Source organism: Harmonia axyridis, chromosome 1 (genome assembly GCF_914767665.1).
Source record: "Harmonia axyridis chromosome 1, icHarAxyr1.1, whole genome shotgun sequence".
Lineage (NCBI taxonomy): Eukaryota > Metazoa > Arthropoda > Insecta > Coleoptera > Coccinellidae > Harmonia > Harmonia axyridis.
In genome coordinates this window covers 31,281,912-31,302,385 of record NC_059501.1, presented here as the reverse complement: position 1 = coordinate 31,302,385, position 20,474 = coordinate 31,281,912, and the positions used below count along the sequence as shown (strand labels likewise).

General features: G+C 33.5%; 1 protein-coding gene across 1 annotated transcript in view; it reads right to left on the bottom strand.

Moving 5' to 3' along the window:
- Window positions 1-20,474, bottom strand: part of LOC123684629 — a 90,764-nt gene that overhangs the window by 11,477 nt on the left and 58,813 nt on the right. The window contains exons 5-10 of the mRNA XM_045623991.1: window positions 16,220-16,411; window positions 13,839-14,023; window positions 10,223-10,555; window positions 8,393-8,933; window positions 3,881-4,032; window positions 1,657-1,794 (exon numbers count right to left, since the gene is read on the bottom strand). Coding sequence (XP_045479947.1) covers window positions 1,657-1,794; window positions 3,881-4,032; window positions 8,393-8,933; window positions 10,223-10,555; window positions 13,839-14,023; window positions 16,220-16,411 — 1,541 coding nt within the window. The remainder of the gene's footprint in view (window positions 1-1,656; window positions 1,795-3,880; window positions 4,033-8,392; window positions 8,934-10,222; window positions 10,556-13,838; window positions 14,024-16,219; window positions 16,412-20,474) is intronic.

Here is a 20,474-nt window from a genome sequence, read left to right as displayed (position 1 = left end):
GGACAGTAAAATTTGTTATTCTAAGTAAAACAGTTTTGTATAAGTCAGAACAGTTAATAGTATATTATTCAACGAGCGGTAATGTAGGTCATAACTCACGCAGATGAATTTGCAGCACGAGCCGCAGGCGAGTGCTGTAATTCATCAAGTGGGTTATGACCATTACCGCAAGTTGAATACTATACTTTATCTACGACGATAACAATGAATACTAAAATACAAGAACAGAGAATGAACTTAATTGGCAAATTCCAAAAGTTACCTATAAACGTCAAAATTATCAATGTGACCTTCCTCCCCCCAAAAACAATAATGGAATGTTCCTTTTCGGTCAACCGAATAAAAGCACAGAAGTATAGAAGCACAGAACCATCTTTTCCGATTTATTATAGTGAGTTATAGCAGTGAGTTATTATAACTCACGCTGCTTGTTAATAGATACTATTAATTGCTCAAACGCAGTTGAATAAGGAAAATATAATTCAATATGAGTAGATAAAAGTTATTATTAGCCAAAAAAAGAGTTATTATTAGCCGACGTACAATAACATTTCTTCAGTTTCTCTTTCTGCATCAACATGGTGAATTTTGATCCTATGAAAACTTTTGTTCGTTTCGGAAAAGTTCTTGTACTCAGTAACACTTTGCATCAAAATATCGTTTTTCAGTAGATAATTGTTCTATTCCTGAAATGTCTGCCGTTTCATCTGCTAATATGCTATATACTATTGCCTCTTTCACTTTATCCATAATAATATATGCCATTTCAGGACTTCGCCACACTAATTATATTACTATATTACTAATACCAATGATTTCATTTTGGATATCAACTTATCGATAGCTCGAATTTTATTACTACCTATCACTAATAAAATAAGATGGTAGAAAAATACTTCCCCTGAAGCCGACGAAGTTCAGATGGATGCTGTGATTGCTCGGTCATAAAAAATATGCAATTATGCAACTCGCAAAAAGTTCCGAAGCAAGAGAAACATCTGGTTTCAAAATTTCCGAATGAGTAAAAGATTTCTCAAACATCAATCTGTATAATCATAATTCCCAAATGAAACTTAGTGCAAAATCGGTACTTTCTAAATATGAGGTGCATTATTTTCTATTTCCTATTAAATTTTTTTAAAGGTTTTGAAAAAAGAATCTAGTCTCTAGAGGGAGGGGATGCTGTGGCACTCCCCTGCCCCCCTTGGCGACGCCCATGGAGTCTGCTGCCGGCTCTTCAACTCATTTTTATGTATACCTATCAAGGTAGTGAATGATATTACGTTCATCTTAAAATAAAAAAAAAATTAAATATCATAAAGGAACTTGAGGATCACATAGAAAATTACACTAATAAGAATAGAAATCACTGAGTTCATAGAAATGTGTCAAACGTATAAGCCTACTGTTGAAAACAGAAATGAATAGGTCAGAAATAATTGTGAAATATCCATTCGATAATGCGGGTTCCAAAACTATCTTCAAATGTTCCTGTCATCTGGAAATTCTAGTGATTAATGTAAAATTTTGACCACCTAGAAAATGAAAAATATCCAGTATAATAAATTTACAGGATACTCGTATTGAGGTCTCGGAATATTTTGTTTAGTGTTTTGTTTCAGGAACAACGAAGACGAGAACTTCTGATTCTTATACCTTAGGTGTGTAAATGTTCAAATATAAACAGTCCTCTGAGCCACTTGTATCATCCGTCATCATGTTCTTTGCATAACAAGGTGATCCGTCTTCCTTCACTTCTTTCACGCCCGTCCATGATTCTGCAGGTTGTGGTGCCTTGAAAAATGATTGTTATTAATATTACATCTCCTCTATACTTTTAGTATATGCTGGAAGTAAAATGTCAAGAAAAAATTAAAACTGATAAGAGCTGCTATTAAGAGTAACAGACAAGCATGGACACTCATCAACTTTAAATGTATAATATTATTTCATCTGAATAATCATTGTTACTGACAAGCGCTAACTTTTCGTCAGTCATCAAGAAGTCCTATAATTTTGTTGATTTGAATAATAACTAATTTTACAAATTGTAGATGATCTAGGAATTAATTCTGTTTACGGATAAGTATCCGTGAACGTATTTTGAATTATTTCATGTAGTAGAAAAGAACGGTAAATAAGGGGAATGTTTCAACTTGCTTCACTCACCCTGAAAAGTGGTGCAATATCAAAAACGCTGAGGAGAGAGGACTAGTTAAACTTCGGCAGGTCACGAGAAAGTCACGTGGTATAAACCCCTCTTAACGGTTATCCATTGTGGATATGTGCAAATAGGATACTTCTAAGTATTCGATACTATTGGGTACTGAATACATTCAATTTATACAATTTATACTTACAAAAGCTACACTGAAAACATAGGTTCGAAAAATTAATTTCTTCATTCGATGTGAAAAAGAGAATATTAGAAAAAATAACAAGAAAAATATATAGACTTTATTCAAAAAATGTGAGTAAAAATATTACATAGGTCTATTCATTTATGTATTTATGTATGTATATAGGTACTGGAGGAATGTGGTATTAACATTTTGTTTCTACATTTTCAATAATAAAGTTTCATTGAGGTTTATGAAAAAATTGTAAAAGAACACCGATGAAGTGAAATGAGGTATGTACAATTGTAAAAGTATGAATGTATACACTTATACTACAATCAATGGTAAAATCCCAAGTTTGCAGATACCAATCCTCAACTCTTGCACTGTACAGTGTATATGGAAAAGAGTTCGAAAATATCACTAACTGAACATTTTCCAGAATACACAATTTTGCAGAATAAGGATAGGATATGTTTCATGAAACTTATTTCTCTTTGCAATTCTACCGATCAAATTTTCAATGATACCTACAGCCAAATATAATTTAAAGATCATTCTAACTGTTGAAACATTAGTCATTTGCCGTCATTATCTCAATTTAGTGACTCCTCTAATACACATATTCAGATTATTCAATTGACCGGAATAGCTATTGTTATAATATACTTTAGAGAAATTGACTTGTCTTATATTGGTGTTCATATGCCCTTATATAATACTCAATTCATGCACAAAGAGTTTTCAAAGTTGAACAACGTTTTATTTTGACCAGTAATGAATGTGTCAATTGCTGGTTTACATGACACCTATAAATTTTATCAAGTATCCGGTATTTACTTCTATTATATAAATATTATGTAAAACCTAGTATTAAACAGCGTAATATTAAAAAAATAATATTTTTTATTATATAGGTTTGCAATTTTATAAACTAAAAACACACCGTATGTAAAAAGTTTCGGTTTTTCGTCAATTACTTTCCAAGCCCAGGTACTATAGTTTTTTCGATAACATATTTGGATAGCCCGTAAAAAATACTATCATATTGATGGGTCACATTTGAATTTTGCTTGAAGGATAAGCCACAAAATTCAGTGACCAGCTTACAATAGTATCAATTTTTTTTCTTTCAAGAGTTATCCTGTTTATGGACGGATAGAATTGAATTTGAGGACGAATTACTCATCAGTGATTCGAACCTTATCGTTTGAGAACATTTCGACAAAGATTGTGACGTTCACCGAACATATTGCTACATCATTACAAATATTGGGGATTCATATCCACAAAGATATCAAATTATTTTTCGTCATATTTTGATAGATTTTTGAAACGAATGAATGTTAAAATAAAGTCGAATCAATTTAATCAATATACTCAAAACAATAAAGATCAGATTACCATTTTATTCACCACAAAAATTGATATGACAATGAATTTTCATTAAAATATATTCTTCCTTAGAAAGTATTCTTATATTTGAAAAGCTATTGATTCCATCTAATCAACATACCCTGAACTAGATTAATTATGCTTACCTTGAAACGCAGATCTCCTAAAGGTGGTTTAGCATACGGAATCCCTTGAAAACTGAAAAAGCTTTTTCCAGTTTCAACCCCATTTTCACAAACATAACCCTCTAAGATCCCTTCTTCGACTTCCACTTGTGGACAGCTCATGTCGCTTGATGCTTATATGGTGGTTTGTTCACAAATAATCTTCAATCCGCCTCTAGCAGGCGACTAGACTAGAGTGTAACGTTATTGAAGGTCTCATTGCGTCAGTTATATCTCAATTGAAATATTATGATCATTATTTATGTTATTACTCGCATCAGATTGTGAGGAGTTAGAGTGGAATTCTGATAGGAGGTGACAGTAATTTTTCGAAAGATTACGATACAATCATATGTTTAGAATAATGCATGGTGTCAGTTTCAGTTGTTTTCGATTATATCAATAATAAATTTTATCAAGACCATGGATATAACTAACTATTGGAGATCTCGCAAAAAATATGTGAAACGACCAAGAATTCAAAATAAAATTCGTAGTCCTTGCAGGAACGTATTCACGTCTCTGCAATTATACGATAATTCGATAAAAGTTCATTTTAAAGAACGACGCCAGAGGGGAGACCTGACTGTGGCTTACAGAGCTCTATAGGCACTTGATAGGTATAATAATACAATTTGATGGGCCATTGCTACAAGTTACATATATAAAAGATTGTTCGACTCCTGGAACCGTCTGCCTTCGTAGTCAAGTTAGTGCTTCTTCTGTTAACGTCTTCAAGAATTTGTAAGACTTTATTCGGTAAATGGATTTGGTATATGTGTGTAATGATTTCTGACATTCAAGTCTTTGGGTTTTTTTTGTCTTTCTCTTGCTGTGAAGTTTACTTTTATAATAAATCGGAAATCGTTTCATTAATACCCATTTACTTGATCTAGTTTAGATTTTGGTCGCAGAATTTATTCAATTGTTTTGTAGTGAATAAGGGAACATACCACCATACTCATTCATACTATTTCTCATAGATCTGTATCAATCAGAAATATTCAAAGGTAAGGTAAGGCATGATATAATTGAAGAATATGATGGACTATGGACTATTCAATAGGGGAAAAGTTATGGCAACCAATACCAAAACTTTTTCGGAGGAGGGAGTAATATAATAAATCGGAAATTGGGAAAACCTTCAAAATTAAGTCGAACCAAATCGGACCAATTACATGCCTACCAACAATATATAAAAGCATCACATCATGTTTAGCATCTCGTTTCTACAAACATTGCGAGACAAATAATATAATGACAGCACAACAGAAAGCATATTCCAGGAATGCACTAGGATCGAAGGAACTGCTGTTAATAGATTACATCATATGCAATCAAGCCTTCAAACAACACAAAAATCTTTTTATGGCGTATTTCGACTATAAGAAGGCCTTATTCGACTCTATTCCACAAGGGTGGCTTGGCTGTCTGGCTGACAAAAATTTTGGAAATATACAAGATCGATCCAATTACAATAAACTTTTTGAATTATGCAATGTGCAACTGGAGAACGAATATCGAACTTTCTACGGCGAACATAAATACTAAACATATTCCAATTAAAAGGGGAATTTTCCAGGGAGATTCATTGAATCTCCTTTCTTAACAAATGAATGCTACTGAGAAAGGTTTCAATTTCAAAGAAAATAGTAATACTATTGCACTAAATCATTTGCTATACATAGATGACCTTAAACTTATAACAGGCAACAAAAACCACTTGCAAATTATGGTCAAACTAGAAGAAAATTTTTCGAGAGACGTGGGGATGGAATTCGGACTGGACATGTGTTGTACAGTGCGAGGAAAAATTCAATATGAACCGATTACTCTCTCCAATAGACAGTAGAAATAAAATACCTAAGAATGAATCAAAACCGACGAATAAACCATCAAAAAATAGAGGGAGACTTCATTAGGAGAATCAACAAAATCTTAAAAACAAACCTCAACAGAAAGAACAGAACGAGAGCTATCAATACATACGCATATTCAATTCAAACATACTCTTTCGGTATAGTTGTATGGAGTAAATCAGATATAGAAAACCTGCAACGCAAAATGAGAACCTTGATGACAAAATCACACAAGCATCATCCTTCGACCATACTTCAAAGACAAATCAGGCACGTCAGTGGTCTACAAAATACTGTGCGTAGCAGACAAATCAACACCTTTACAACTGTACAAGGAGCAATTGTCATACAACCACCAGACAATCCAAGAAAAACTGCAAAGATAGAGAGAACGTCCCCTCCATTTTTTTTTCAAAAGTATTTTAGGAAACTTGAAATTTATATATACATATTATTCTTCAAAGTTTCAGAAGCTATTACCTATTTATGGAGGAATGAAGATAGACCGGTACGTCGGTTCTTTTGACTTGACAGACAGTAGAATCTTTTTTGTCCACGAGTATAAAAATACAGCGTGGTCCAAATTTTACTTTGTGGTTTGTGGTCTTTATACTGTGACTAACAAGTAGTTCACGGCCAAGGAGAAAAAAGGGAAATAAAAGAAAGGGATAACACTTATTCAATTTATTTCAACCCACTGAGAATGTTTGAAGAAGATGATAATTTTGTCTTATCGTTTTAAAAGGTAGCTGGTCACTTGGGTCGTTGCGGCTCGGTTGCAGGTACTTTTTCGTCGGTCTCGGGAAAGATGTTGAAATCTTCACTCTTTTCGTTGTCGGAGGTATTTCGGTGCAAGTGTAGCACATATGTTGTAGATTCTCGGAGACTGGACTGAACTCAATTGACCCTGAGATGCCGATTTTAATGGGCATTCAGGCCGTTTTCAATTCGACCGTTAGCAAGGCCATTCTACAGATCCCTTAGGGGTGTGGTTTTGATAATTCGTTAGTTTTTACACCCAATTCTCCCGTTTATAGGATTTTCGTTCGAAATTAAACTTTCGAACTTTTCGAGGGAATTGTTGGATTTCCTACAAGTTCAATAACTTATCGTCGGATAGAACACCTCTTTTCATGAAAAAAAATTATATAAACATATATCCTAACTAGCTTCGATTTAGAAATTCAAAAATAAGTTTTTTACTTATGTCTCTAGTATTATAACATTTATTGTATTGTTCTGATTGTAAGGTGTTGAAGTCTAGATAATGTAATGTTTCGACTTAGGTAAGTGTCTCCAGCCAACATCATCCAGTGGCAAATATATAGGGGTGCAATGGTCTTTTTCCTATTGAAAATCTACACCTCTGTCTTTTTTTCAAGAGAATCGTTTCATTTCTGAAATCAACAGAGCTTCACTGAAAAAATGGTCTCTTGAATTTTTTTTTGTTTTTTTTTATTTTTGAGGTAATACAGGGAAGTGAGTAAAATGGGAAACAACTCAGACAACTCTTTATTTACAAAATAGTGTATCAACAAAAAATTCAATTTCTAATTCGTATAAAATTGTGTTTCATGAAAATAGTAATTGCGAAATGTGTGATGTACCAACGCGATATTTTTTATATTAATGAAATATTTATCTCTAAATTACAAAAGTTTTTCAATATAAATTTGTATTAAATTAAGTCCAGGCACTCATTCATAATGAAAATTCATAATGTTATGAAAAATGGAATACCTGATGAATGATATCACTGAATTTGCAATAGCATGAAATGAAGTTGAATATATTTAAGAAAAACAAATTCGTTAGATGATTCCTTAGATCATTTTGTTCTACCATAGATGCTTAAGCTGAGTATTGGAGTTGTTGAAACACTTCAAATCCATTTCTTCAGTCTGTTTAATACATAAATGAAGGTTCTGAATCCTACTACATCTCCAGACCTTTCAATCTGTAATGTAATCATGTAACCAGCGCATTCTATGTATGTATATAGGCACTCGTTTGACTCTGACATGTTATATGTATCTACTAATGAAAAATAATAATTTATATAATACTTCCAGAGTTATATCTGAACAAATAATTAGAATTTGAATGGTCAATAAGGCAAACTTGCATCATTTTTCCTTAGGGAAAAATTTCGAAAACATTTTGGAATCTCAATCAATCTACAAGTAATTAGGTGTAGTCATATATTTCATTTCTAAAACTTGTGATGTTGTTCAATCAAAAGTTCCTCACTTTCTTATTAAAAATTATTTGTATTTGTCATATCTTTGAAATTTCAACAAATGAAGGATATGCAAATATTTCTTAGTTTACAATGTAATATTGTAAATCGATCAAAATATCGTTGAATTTCTTACATGTTTTTATTACCACAGTTTGATGTATCACTTGTTATTCTGTAAATTATGTATCTGTTGCGATTTTATGACGTATTGAAGTCTCACTAACTTGTCTGAAGTTCTTTAACACGAGACTGCAAAACGCAACTACTCTTGCTGATCACCCCTAGTCCAGGGAATTGATACATGTGCATGTGAGATTGTTCTTGTAAATATATTGTAGCAAGATTGAAAAAAAAGGATGATTTGTGCCTCTACCCAATTATTGCTCTAGTTTTTCCCACATTCCCTGTAGATCTCGTCCCAGAATGCATTTCTTTCTTCGAATGGGTTCTTTTTCATCTGCAGTTCAGTTCCTATGTCCAAATAGGCATGTTTGCCCTTTTCAGCTGCATTCCACGTAATATTCAATGAGTTTCCTTCAGGCGTTGGGTTACCATATTTGGCGAAATTCGTCCACATCGTTACGAGACGTCTAACTGTTTCAACTTCTTTGCTACCTTCCACGAATTTTGGTGTGAAGAAAGTCCGGAACAGGTAGCCCAGATCATCGGCGTGACAGACTCCTGGATGTTTGGAGTAACCCATACCATTGGCTATTTTGGTTAGAAAGCTCCTTATTCCTTCCCTGTCGAAGTTGTTTAGGAGATAGATGCACACGAAATAGATGGGCAGTGCCTTGGATGTGGCAAATTTTCTGAAGAAATTGAACTCCCCTTCGAAAGAAAATACATAGTAGAAGATTGGTTGCGTACTGGTTTCCAAATGTAGGGTGAGAGTTCTGTGAAGTCCATGTACGAAGTGATGATCTGATTTCAGCTGAAAAATTGAATCATTTTACTTTTTTTTCACAAATGCTATTTCAGCAATGACAAAATTATCATATCAACCAAAAGATTTTGTTCGAGCCTTTTGGATTCTATTTGGCGAAAATTCATCTTGGATTGGATAAAAGTAGAATGACGTTATTTACTCAAAGATCTTAACAATTATTTCACACTACAAATTTGAGAATGAAGCCAATAAATCTAATTAATAAAAAAAAAATACTGAAGGTCAGATGTGAGTTTCGGGATTTCGATATTTTGTTCAAAAGCTACCGAATTTACAATTTGAAACTCTACATGAGTTCTCATGTTAATTTATTCATTTGATTTATGTATAAGTTTCCACGAACTCGTAATTTTGGATAATTCTATCATTTATTTTGGTTGATTTGATATTTGATATATTTTTTTCATTGTTGGAATTAAATCTATTTCAACACAAAAGTACATATCAAAAATAGGTGTATAAAAAGGTGAAGAAATTATTTAGTTTAATAAATTAATATTTGTATTGAAGAATCTTTATCAAGTATAGATTCATTGGAATGTTATAGGAAATTATCGTTTTGGAAAGAAATTGAATAATAATCATTTCATGTTAATTTTGAAACATTAATATTTCTGATGTCAATGGAATAAGTAATTGAATAAGCAATAGAATAAACAATGAAATAGGCAATGGAAAAGAAATTAAATAAAAGAGGGAATAAATAAACTGTCAGACATGTGCCATTATGAGTTTCATCTGAGATGCAAAATATTTCTCTAATTTTGTGGCAAATCCATTCGTTTTGCCAAATCTTGTAGAAAAAAATCATGCGGGAATATCTCAGTTTCACACAGATCTCATTGTTATCTTTTAAAATTCATTATTATATGTTTGTACTCCGAACTCTCCTGTCACGGATTTATCTATTATCTGTCAAATATGCGATACGATGCAGAAAATTTTTGCCAACCAACATTTTTGCATTGAGCGAAAATCACTAAACGATATTTATGGAAATATTCCATATTCCGAATTCAGTGAATTGAAGAAAATAATGTATAATACTCGTTCAAACGGATCATTTTAACACTCGTTTGTTGAAATTCGCAAATTCGTGGCTCGTTTTCGAATTTTGAACTTTTTGGAGAATATCCATGCCTTCTGCACTTGTATTATTGATAGGTAACTATTACAGTTCTTCTCTTTTATGAGACGAATGAAGGAAAATTAGACAATAACATAATTAGGCTTATTTCAACGAATGTCACTGAAAATATATAAGCACCACTTACCGCATATGTAGCTTGAGTTTTTTCATCTGCAGAAAGTTCATCTAGTTTATAGAAATTTTTGATTTTCTCTGCAATTTTCGTCGATTCCTCAGATTTTGTGAGTATATCCAAGTCATATGGTATTTCGTTCTCGAAATTCAAGGCACTTTTTAAATTTCTCGTTTTCTTAGCCAATTCGTATAACATTCCCTCGCATGAAGTGGAACCCATTATGATCGGTATCTTGTTGTATTTACCTTCCTTCAATATTTTCAGTGGTTCTTCAGTTAAGAAAGCCCCAGACGACGGTTTCTCCACGACTGGTGCAAATGCCCTCCTCACTGGTGTAAAATGCTGGAAGAAGAAATATTTTATCATTAGCAATTATCAATTTATTCATATTTATAGCAATATATATACTATGGAGGGGGCCAAGAGATTGACGTTAAGAAGAAAAAAAAAGTTCCCTCGTGTCATGGGCTATTCGAATCACCCCCATGTATGTTATGGGATTTTTCACGGTTTTCGAGTTTTTCTAAAACTTTTCTTGACCAACATCTGAAGCTAATTGTTATTAATTTTCAGCATTTTCTATCATAACTTGATCAAAAAAATCTTAAAATGGCAACAAAATAATTTTTGAGTAAATGTCTAGTTCTTCGGTTTTTTCCACCTCGCTGACTTTGAAAGCTAATTCTAGAAAAGTAGACCGTTGAGTACCATTTTTTATTAATGATTCTAAAAGCTGACTGCTGAGCGCAGTTTTTAAGCATACTAAGAAACATTAAATTAGCCTTTATACATTTTTAATTTTGATTCAAAAATTTAGATCATAATCCAATTCGAACAACTTTTTCACTTGAGACCGACATTTTCATAATTTTTATCGAAGTTACGAAGCTGGTTAACTAATGTATGAAAGTAGAGTTCATGGAGATTGAGTTACAAAAAACATTTCACAGAAAAGTCTTGTACTTTTTTTATATCTTTTTTAAGATGGTCAAGTCGAAAATTCTCAAAGTTCATACAAAATTCATAACTCGAAAACCGTGAAAAATCGATAACATACATGGTGGTGATTCGAATAGCCCATCTCAATCGTCAATCTCTTAGCCACCCAGTATATTACGATAGTGTTGTAAATAGCGATTTGAAATTACATTAACGTATTCTAGGAAGGATCATTAATTGTAATTTTATATGGGTTTCTCAACTTTCATCTGAGACTATCATTAATTGGCCCTGAGTTACAATATAATCGAGATATTGGCCAGGTGGATAACAATGCTTCATATTTAAAGTTCCAAATTATATTCATTTTTTGATCGATATTTTTGGAATATCTTTTATTTCAACCAGAAAAAAAATCATGACTATCGCCAATACATTTATGTCTAAGGACACTAGACTCCTATTTCCAAAAACAGTATTATTGAGGAATCTAGTCCATTGAAAACTAACTGCGATCTCGGTTATATTCATCATTCATCAGGAGAATATTTTGTTGTAGAATGCAAGAATAAAATACAAAATAATGAAATATTCAATCTCTTGAGGTCAAATAATAAAGTCTTAATTTCATCCTCCTAAGTGGAAGTGACATTCCCTTGCCAACGGTTCACACCATGACGTAATGTGGGAGTTTATGTAGCCAAGGGACCACTGGAGAGCTCACGGTAAATATACGTCGAGGTCTCTATGAAGGAGCGCCCATAAAATAATGTTGCTGTGAAAAGAGGGTGAGTATGGCTCAGTAGATGGATGATCAGGGCAGAACTCAACATAATATTTATTTACCCGCTGGTATGATCCACAGTCAACTGACTGAGGATAATTATTTGCCCTATGACTGCTGATATGACATGCAAATAAACTTGCAGTATTGTATCGCGGCAACCGATATTTTCCGTGTGTAGTTGTCAAAGGTGCAAACATATTCAACTCTGATTAAGATGCCCCAGATTAACGGAGGCGAAGCGAAGAGTTTCTTCTTGAGAGGCTATAGGCTCTTCCTCTTGTCCAAGAACACAAATTCAAAATCGTGAAATATATTAAGATTGAGGCTTATAATTATTTGAATTGGAGTCGTTTCGGCTCGGATAGCCTTCCGAGATAAGAGACCACATGGATATTTTGTACTCAACCCTTCATATCCATGCAAACCCAAGTAGATCATAAATTATGTTAACGAAACCGACACCATCCTTAGGAGCCTTGGCTATTACTTCACGAGTATCCAGGACTGACTGCCCCGGAAATTGGCACACTATGTATTCAGCTGTTTCTACCTCCATTCCACAGAGTCTGCAAAATATCATATGCTGTCTTATTCATGAAATTCAAAAGATATTTGCATCGACAGTGTTGTCAGCTGCCCAATCAATACCCGAAACTCAGATCTTAGCAGCTTCGAGAGCTGTGAACGAATCACAAATTTCTTTGCCTGAGCAAGATCAGGAGTGTTCCTCCAGAGGGTTATTCTATTGTCTCACTTCTATTGGTTTTTCCCTAACCTACAGAAAGGCTCAGGGCCAACAGATGTTTACCTTTATGCTTTTTTCACTAGTTCATTGGCATTTTCATTTCCTTCAAAACCACAATCCCCAAATACCCAACATAGAGTCACTTAACCAGATTTTTATGGTATTATGACACTCCCATATCAGCAGAGATCCCTGGCTATATGATTCCAGGAATATCAACGTGACCTGGCTGTCCTGGTTTTATTATTTACCAATTTTTATTTGAGAGACCTTAGTAGAGGACGCAAGACGGTATGGGACTGTTGGAGAACTAAATCGTATGCAACCTTCCTTACGACCTATATCGATGCTTTCAAGAATATTGGAACAGCTGGTTTCATTATGTGGAAGTATGGGTTGGTTCCTTCTCATTGGGTGCTATGCAAACGCGAACCACATATGTGGAGTAGCACCCATATTTACTACAGGGGCTAAGCTTCAGCAGACTTCCTGTTCTCAATAAGACTAAATTTACTCATCAGTAGTGCAGAGTCGACTTTCATAACTGCTAACAGAAGTTAGGCGCTCCATATAATTATGAGAAGTACCTCTTCGATAAATTCATCAAAGATTCTTCAATCTCTGTGGCTAACTGTCGGTAGTCACAGAGATAATGTTTTTCTCAGACAACCGATTACATGAAGCATCATCATCGAGCTGTACAGGTGAGGCTCCAAAGACTTGCGGGACTCCGATAAAACAAACTTGTCCAAATACCTCACGTGATTTTCTGACAATTTGAGTAAACCCCATACTACAGATCATGAGAGAATTGGGGTATACCTACTGGAAATAAGCTATCACAACACTTTATATTTCAAGCGGTGCCGATCTACCGAGTATTGCGTAGTATGCGTCGACATCATGCGGAATAGCAAAGAATCACTACAATGAAATTTAATGCTGAGTAGCTCTTCTCAGAATTTTTGATAATTACAATCCCACTTAGAAGGATACAGTTTGGGATTTACTCTTTGCGACATAAATTGTGTACAATATAACGTGCTTCATGTTTTTTCGAAGAAACTTCTTTGATTCTATATCTACCAATTTTTTCTCAATGCACCGAATTGTATAATAATATGATATACCACAATAAATATTTATCGACTTACTTCGGGAACCTTCATTTGAGCAGAAACTAATTTTTTGGGGCATATTTTAATTAATTGTTCCAAGACCTGCTTTTCGTCAGTATCCTTGATACCCAAATACTTTGTTATGGCTGCCACTCCTTTTTGTCCAAGGGCCCATGGATTCAAGGTGGATCCACTTTGTAATATTGCTTTATGGAATAAACCTGAAACGAAATCAATAATGAAATTAACTCCGATAATAATTAGCAAGTAATTTCTATTGACGCTGCTGTTAATCGAAGGTCAGACCTATCATCATTTTTTAAGTTTTGGTAAATATGAAAGGCTCACATCTTCAAAATATTGAAGGAATTCATAGTGGAAGCCTGAATCGGATACCAGATGAAATTTCATCAAAATCTGATAAGAACGACAGAATGACTAACAGACACTGACAGAAAGGCACTAAATTGGTTCTGATAGGTCTTGAATACAGTTTGGAGCGTAAATTTAGAATTCGGAGACCAAAAATTTTTTTGTTTCAAAAGTTCTACGCCTATCTTTAATGATCTCGGAAGTAATATTATAAATATCAGAATCCATTTGATTCTTGGAATACATATTTCAAGTATTCCTATTCTTCTCCATAAATTGCAGATAATTATGGATAACAATTCCACTTTTAAGCTTATGTTTCTTTCCACTAGCTTCGAGTATTATTCAATCAACTTCTTTGCTCATGAATTAATGAGTTGAAACTACTAACTTCCATTCCAAATTATTATTTACTTATTATTGGATATAATAAATCGATTTAAGGACTACCACGCAACTAATTTGTTCCACGATATAAATGGTTCAATTTATTATTCAACGAAAGATTAGCATCATCGTAGTGACCTTCTAATATTTTTGCTGAAAGATATCAACAAAAAATTTGTAAAAAAAAACTGACGTGGATTCAAGAGGTTTAGCACGCATTTGCTGACCTTGTGAGAAACGGAAAACATATTAATATTAAATAGTTTCAAGAAATCTTCGAACGATTTTGGCATCGATTTTCCTGAAGATCCTAAAGTCACAAGGAGACAAGAAACACCGGCTTTGAAGGCACTGTCTATTCCTTCTCGTAAATTGTTAAAAAAGAATGCGATAACTTCTCTATGACATGAAAATAATATTTTTGTTTTTGAGTTATCGATTCAAATAACACAATCTTCTTCATGTTAGTTTAGGAGTGCCCAAATGTTGTAGTTGTATGTCTGACACCCAGTTGCAGCAACGTTTAGAATTTAATGTCAAATTAAAATTTTAATCCTCCAACGGCGTAGGGAGCCAATGTACTACTTGTATTCGAGGATTAAAATTTTAATGACACCATTAAATTTTAATGAACGTTCTTGCAACTGGGTAATTTATGTAATTAGGAATTAATGCCAGAAGTTTCGTTTTTTGATTTTTTAGGAAATTATCCTGTTTACCAAACAACAGAATTAAGTTTGATGACCTGATGATTCTTTATCGCCTTCGGAAGGATTCGGTGAAATTTGCATATTAACGAATTCTGCCAGAGGATTAGATTCTAATACCTAACCTGAAAATTTCAATAATATAGGTCCTTTATTGATAAAATCATCGAGTGAATAGTGAATGTAGACCATGGAAAAAAATTTGATCCTTTGAGATTATTTTGGATTAGAAACTGATTTTTATACAGGGTAGTTGGCTTTTGTTAGAAAATGTGTAGGTATATGTTTTGATGTGATTATGTGAGATATAAGATTCCATTTGAGTAGCAGTGAGTGAGAGAGGAAAATACCCGTGAGAATACAGGGTGTTAGTGAATAACTGTGACAAACTTCAAGGGTTGATTCTGCATGTAAAAATAATGACAGTTTGATCTATAACTGCTGTTGCAAATGCTTTGCTTTCCGAAATACGAGATGTTAAAGTTACTGACTGTTTATAATTCTCAATTTTTTGGAAGAAAAAATGGAATGCCTTCACTGATAGATTTCCAATTAAAATTCAGTTTTGTGTCAAAAAACTTTCATGCCTTTCTTTCGGATGCGGCGGTCAATTTTATGCAAAAAAATAAGACTCAACTTAAATTTTAACTTCAATCCATTATCAAGAACTATCTTATAATGGATAATTCATTAGAAATATAAAAAATACGTGTTAAGATGTTTTATTTTTTGCAAAAACACGACGCACCATACAAAAAAAAAATTTTTTTCACAAATTGAACGAGGAATTCAAAAATGATTTTCACCTGGGAATATCTCAGTGGCGTACCTACCATTTTCCTTGAAAAAAAAGGAAGAAAAAGAGAAATCTCAATTGACAAGTATTTGGATAAAATGATGACATTCCCTGAGAGAAGGCTAATTAAAACCACAAATATGTAAGTTATCTACCTTTTGTTGTGGGAGACAGTATCAAATAATGAACAGAGGCAGCTCCAGCACTTTCTCCAAATATCGTTACGTTGTTTGGATCACCTCCGAAGCTCTTTATGTTGTCCCTAACCCATCTGAGAGCTTCTACTTGATCTTTCAATCCTGCGTTTCCTGGCACTCCAAGACTTTCATCTTCTAGACTAAGAAATCCTGTAAGAGAAAGGAAAATCATAAATAAATAAAATGAAGAAATAATGAATTTATTCTCATTTTAATTGCGCAGCAATAAACAATGAAAAGAAAATAAGTCAGAAAATACAGATCACCTGGTACAACTATCAAGGTATTCATCTATATTATATAGCTCTATTTCTTATAAAAATTTAAAAGTTTGCTGCTTAAATTTTTTGAGAACGTTCACTGATTTGATGGACAATTAAAAAGCATCATATAGTTTCATGCAAATGAATTCCACATCATTCTTACAAAGTGAAAGATAGACAGATTGATAAAGATATAGTTGGGTATGTCTAGTGCAACTTTGGCTTCTGTAGAGATCAAAATAATTACAATTCTCCTGAAAGAATAAAAAAACTTGTATATCTATATAGGTATACAATGCACTCATTGCAAGAATTCTAGTCTCCTCAAACTTTCCCCGACAAGTTTTCCATCCTCAGCAGTTTCTGAGTTATGAACACTCTTTCGGTATTGAAACTACCACCCCAGAATATAATCCCATATGATATTAAAAATTGGAAACTAGCAGAATATCCAATCCCACATGCATTCTGAGGGCACGTAGGGAGAAGGCAGCCGATGACCCTACTGAGGTATTCGTCCAGTAGGTACATTCCATGTGTTTATCTAGGTGGACATCGCGAACTTATTCAATTCCATGATATATTCGAATAAGTACGCGATTTCATAGAAATTTCTTGAAACTTGTTTTTCATCATACTTCTCCTATCCAAAGGAATACAATCAGCACTATTCTGTAACTCGAATAGAAACGAACGAATCGCATCGTAATCTGAAAAATTTGGTATTGAGTATCCAATTCTTTTCCTATGGCCAGAAATCGTAATTGATATCCCTAGTAATTCTACTTGCGTTACAGAATACCAATTCGAAACAATTCCGGTGCATTTCTATATGATCCATATCTCTCTATTCGATCCATACCATCTCTATTCGATCCATACTATCTCTATTAGATCCATACCACCTCTATTCGATCCATACCATCTCTATTCGATCCATACCATCTCTATTCGATATATATCATCTCTATTCGATACAAACCATCTCTATTCGATTCGAAGTTACAGAAGAGGGCTGAATGAAACACTAAAAATCTGACGTATAGATCTGTGCAATTGAAATTTCACGAAGAATTCCTCCTTCATTTTCCAATTAAACGACATTCACGATATTCTGTAGGACTTTAGAATTTCGGTCCGTTTGGATTGGTATTTTTCGAAAAGAAAAAACAAAATTTCAAAAGGTTCCGGATCTGGATTCCGGAATTTAATGGAGTAAACTAAGATTATCAAACCCTGAAACCATTCTGAAAACCTCGAGTATCTAGCAAATTCCGTTCAAGAGTTACCGTTAACGGCGACCAGACAGAATGGATTTTAACCTCGGAATCTTTATAAGTAAGTCGAACCCAATTGACCACTATCGGCTCCAAATTTAAGGTTGATAATTTGTTCAGAATGATAGCCCGCAAAAATTAAATTGATTATATAATTCATGTTTCGATGAACCAATAGGATCCGTGAATTTCCCAAAGTTACGGCGTATTGATTTCCATAGTAACATTCAGTCAAGCTCAGAGAAATGTCATTGAATAATCAAAATGCGGTTCTGTGGTGATCGTTATTGATATAATCGTAACGAATACCAACTCGAGCATAGACAATATATTTGGATCATACGAAACTCTTCACTCGACGTAGTTCGCGAAACACCATTCGAGCTGCGCTCTCGTGATGTTTCGCGAACTACATTTCTGAAACCGGTGTATAATCGAATATTGTCTATGCTCTTGTGTTATTATAACTGAATATCTCAATTCTTCTGAGTTATTTAGTATACAAGGTGGACTACGGACTACGGTCGATGGTACCCTAAACTTTTACAGAGAATGAAAAATACGATTTTATTGAATTTTTGAATAGGAACCAATGCTCTATCGATCTAAAATATTTCCAGCGTTGAGGTGTTACCGCTTTTATAAAGAAGTACAAATAACTTCGATATTTCGAATAGAACACTCTGTATATTATTACTTTTTTCGGTTTGCCGTAGCCTCTTGATTATTTATATATTGACGTCTTTGTCCATACCTCTAGCGGTTTTCGAGTAATTGATTGATTTAGTTCTTTTCTTTCTCTTTCTTCAAAATGCTGAAATTCCGGATATGGATTAGCAATATCCAATGTATCATTTAATTCATACTAGGTTTTTCATAAAAAAAAGTAAATTAATCACTTAAAAACTGCTAGAGAAAGAAATAAATAACTTGATACTCAAATGATCAAGAGGCTGCGGCAAACCAAGAAAAGTAATCATAAACAGGGTGCTCTATTTAAAAAATCGACGTTGTTAGTACTTTTTGATGTATAGTACGCGGTAACACCGCACCGCTGAAAATATTTTAGATCGTTAGAATAGTTATTTATAATACAAGTGCAGAAGGCATTGATATTCTTCCACGAGTTCAAAATTCAAAAACGAGCCACGAAGTGGCGAGTTTTGGAATGAACGAGTGGTAGAATGAGCCTTCTGTATGAGTATTATACATTATTTTCTCTAATTCATTGCATTTTCATTGAAATTAATGAAATATTTCCATAAATATATTTTAGTGATTTTTGCATTGAAAAATGTTGGTTGGCAGAACTGATTTCTTTAAGGCAAATTGATGAATTGACAGATAAAGCCGTGGCGGAAAGTTCGGATTACCAACATAGAATAATAAAATATAACCATGAAAACTGTGCGTTTCTGATATATTCTCGCACGATTTTGTTCTACAAGATGTGAAAGAATGAACGGAATAACCACAGAATTAGAGAAAAGTTATTCTTACCCAAGAAATAAAATTTTGAATCAAATCATATTTTCCGTTCTCGGTAAAAGTCTAGGGTCTTACCATTGACTGTGGACCACCCTGTATAGTTGGTTTCATAAAACTTTTATCGTGGTGATTTGCTCGATCGAATCATTTCTGTGTTCAATTTTAGTTCATTTCTTCCCTTGATTAAAAACAACAATCGGTCAATCAAAGTTTTATGAAACCCATTGATAGTTGCCTAGATTTCTAGAGGATCCCAATCGAATCTTTGAAGTCAGTTACCATTTTGATTGGCAATATAAATATTTGAATTCGGTGAATTGTTATGAAGAAAGAAACCAGTTTTTTTTTATTGTAAATTCACAATATTTATGAACCAAAATACAACGTTCCACCTATTTAACATAACTCCTTCAAAGTTGTCCTAACCACCTCCATTTTATTTCGATAATCATTTTCGTTATCAAGAATTTGTGCGAACATAATAAATATTTGAAAAAACAAATGACCATGAACTGATATCAAAATCTTCGATTTGGTCTTGAAGTCCTGTTCATAGTTGCACTTGATGCAATTCCCTTTGTTGATATTGAACCTATGTTATGTCTACAAAAATTTTATTTCTCAGAATTGAGATGAAAGCTACCGGCTTTGGAATTTACCCATTTCAACTCATGAGTCATGACAGAGGATTTGGCGTTCTGATTATTCATGTTATATGTGGAAATTTTTGCGGTTCGATGGATACCTATTCGAACCTTGAATGCACATCGAGAAAGGAAAGACTATTATTTACGAGATCCACAAAATTTTTAGTGTATTACCTTGTCATGATAAAATCATTTCTGTGTTTTCTCACTTTTCGATCCTACATGAATAAATTTCAAACTACTATCAACGAGCTAATCGGGCGATAAACAGTTTTTTGGATAACTATTGGTGGGTTTTTTGCACGACAGAACAATTTTTGTTAGTTGTTAGTTACTGCGTTTGTTACTAGATCGATAGATTTTTTTACTGGTTTCTAAGATAAACACAACAGTGAGTGAATCACTAACCGTTCAGACTCTTAGAATTTATTTTTCTTCAAAAGATTTGATATCGCCCATTTTTTAATTGTATTATGAGTAAGTTCAGTTAATTATAGTTAATTATTTTCACTTTAACAACCAAAAACAATAAGTCTTC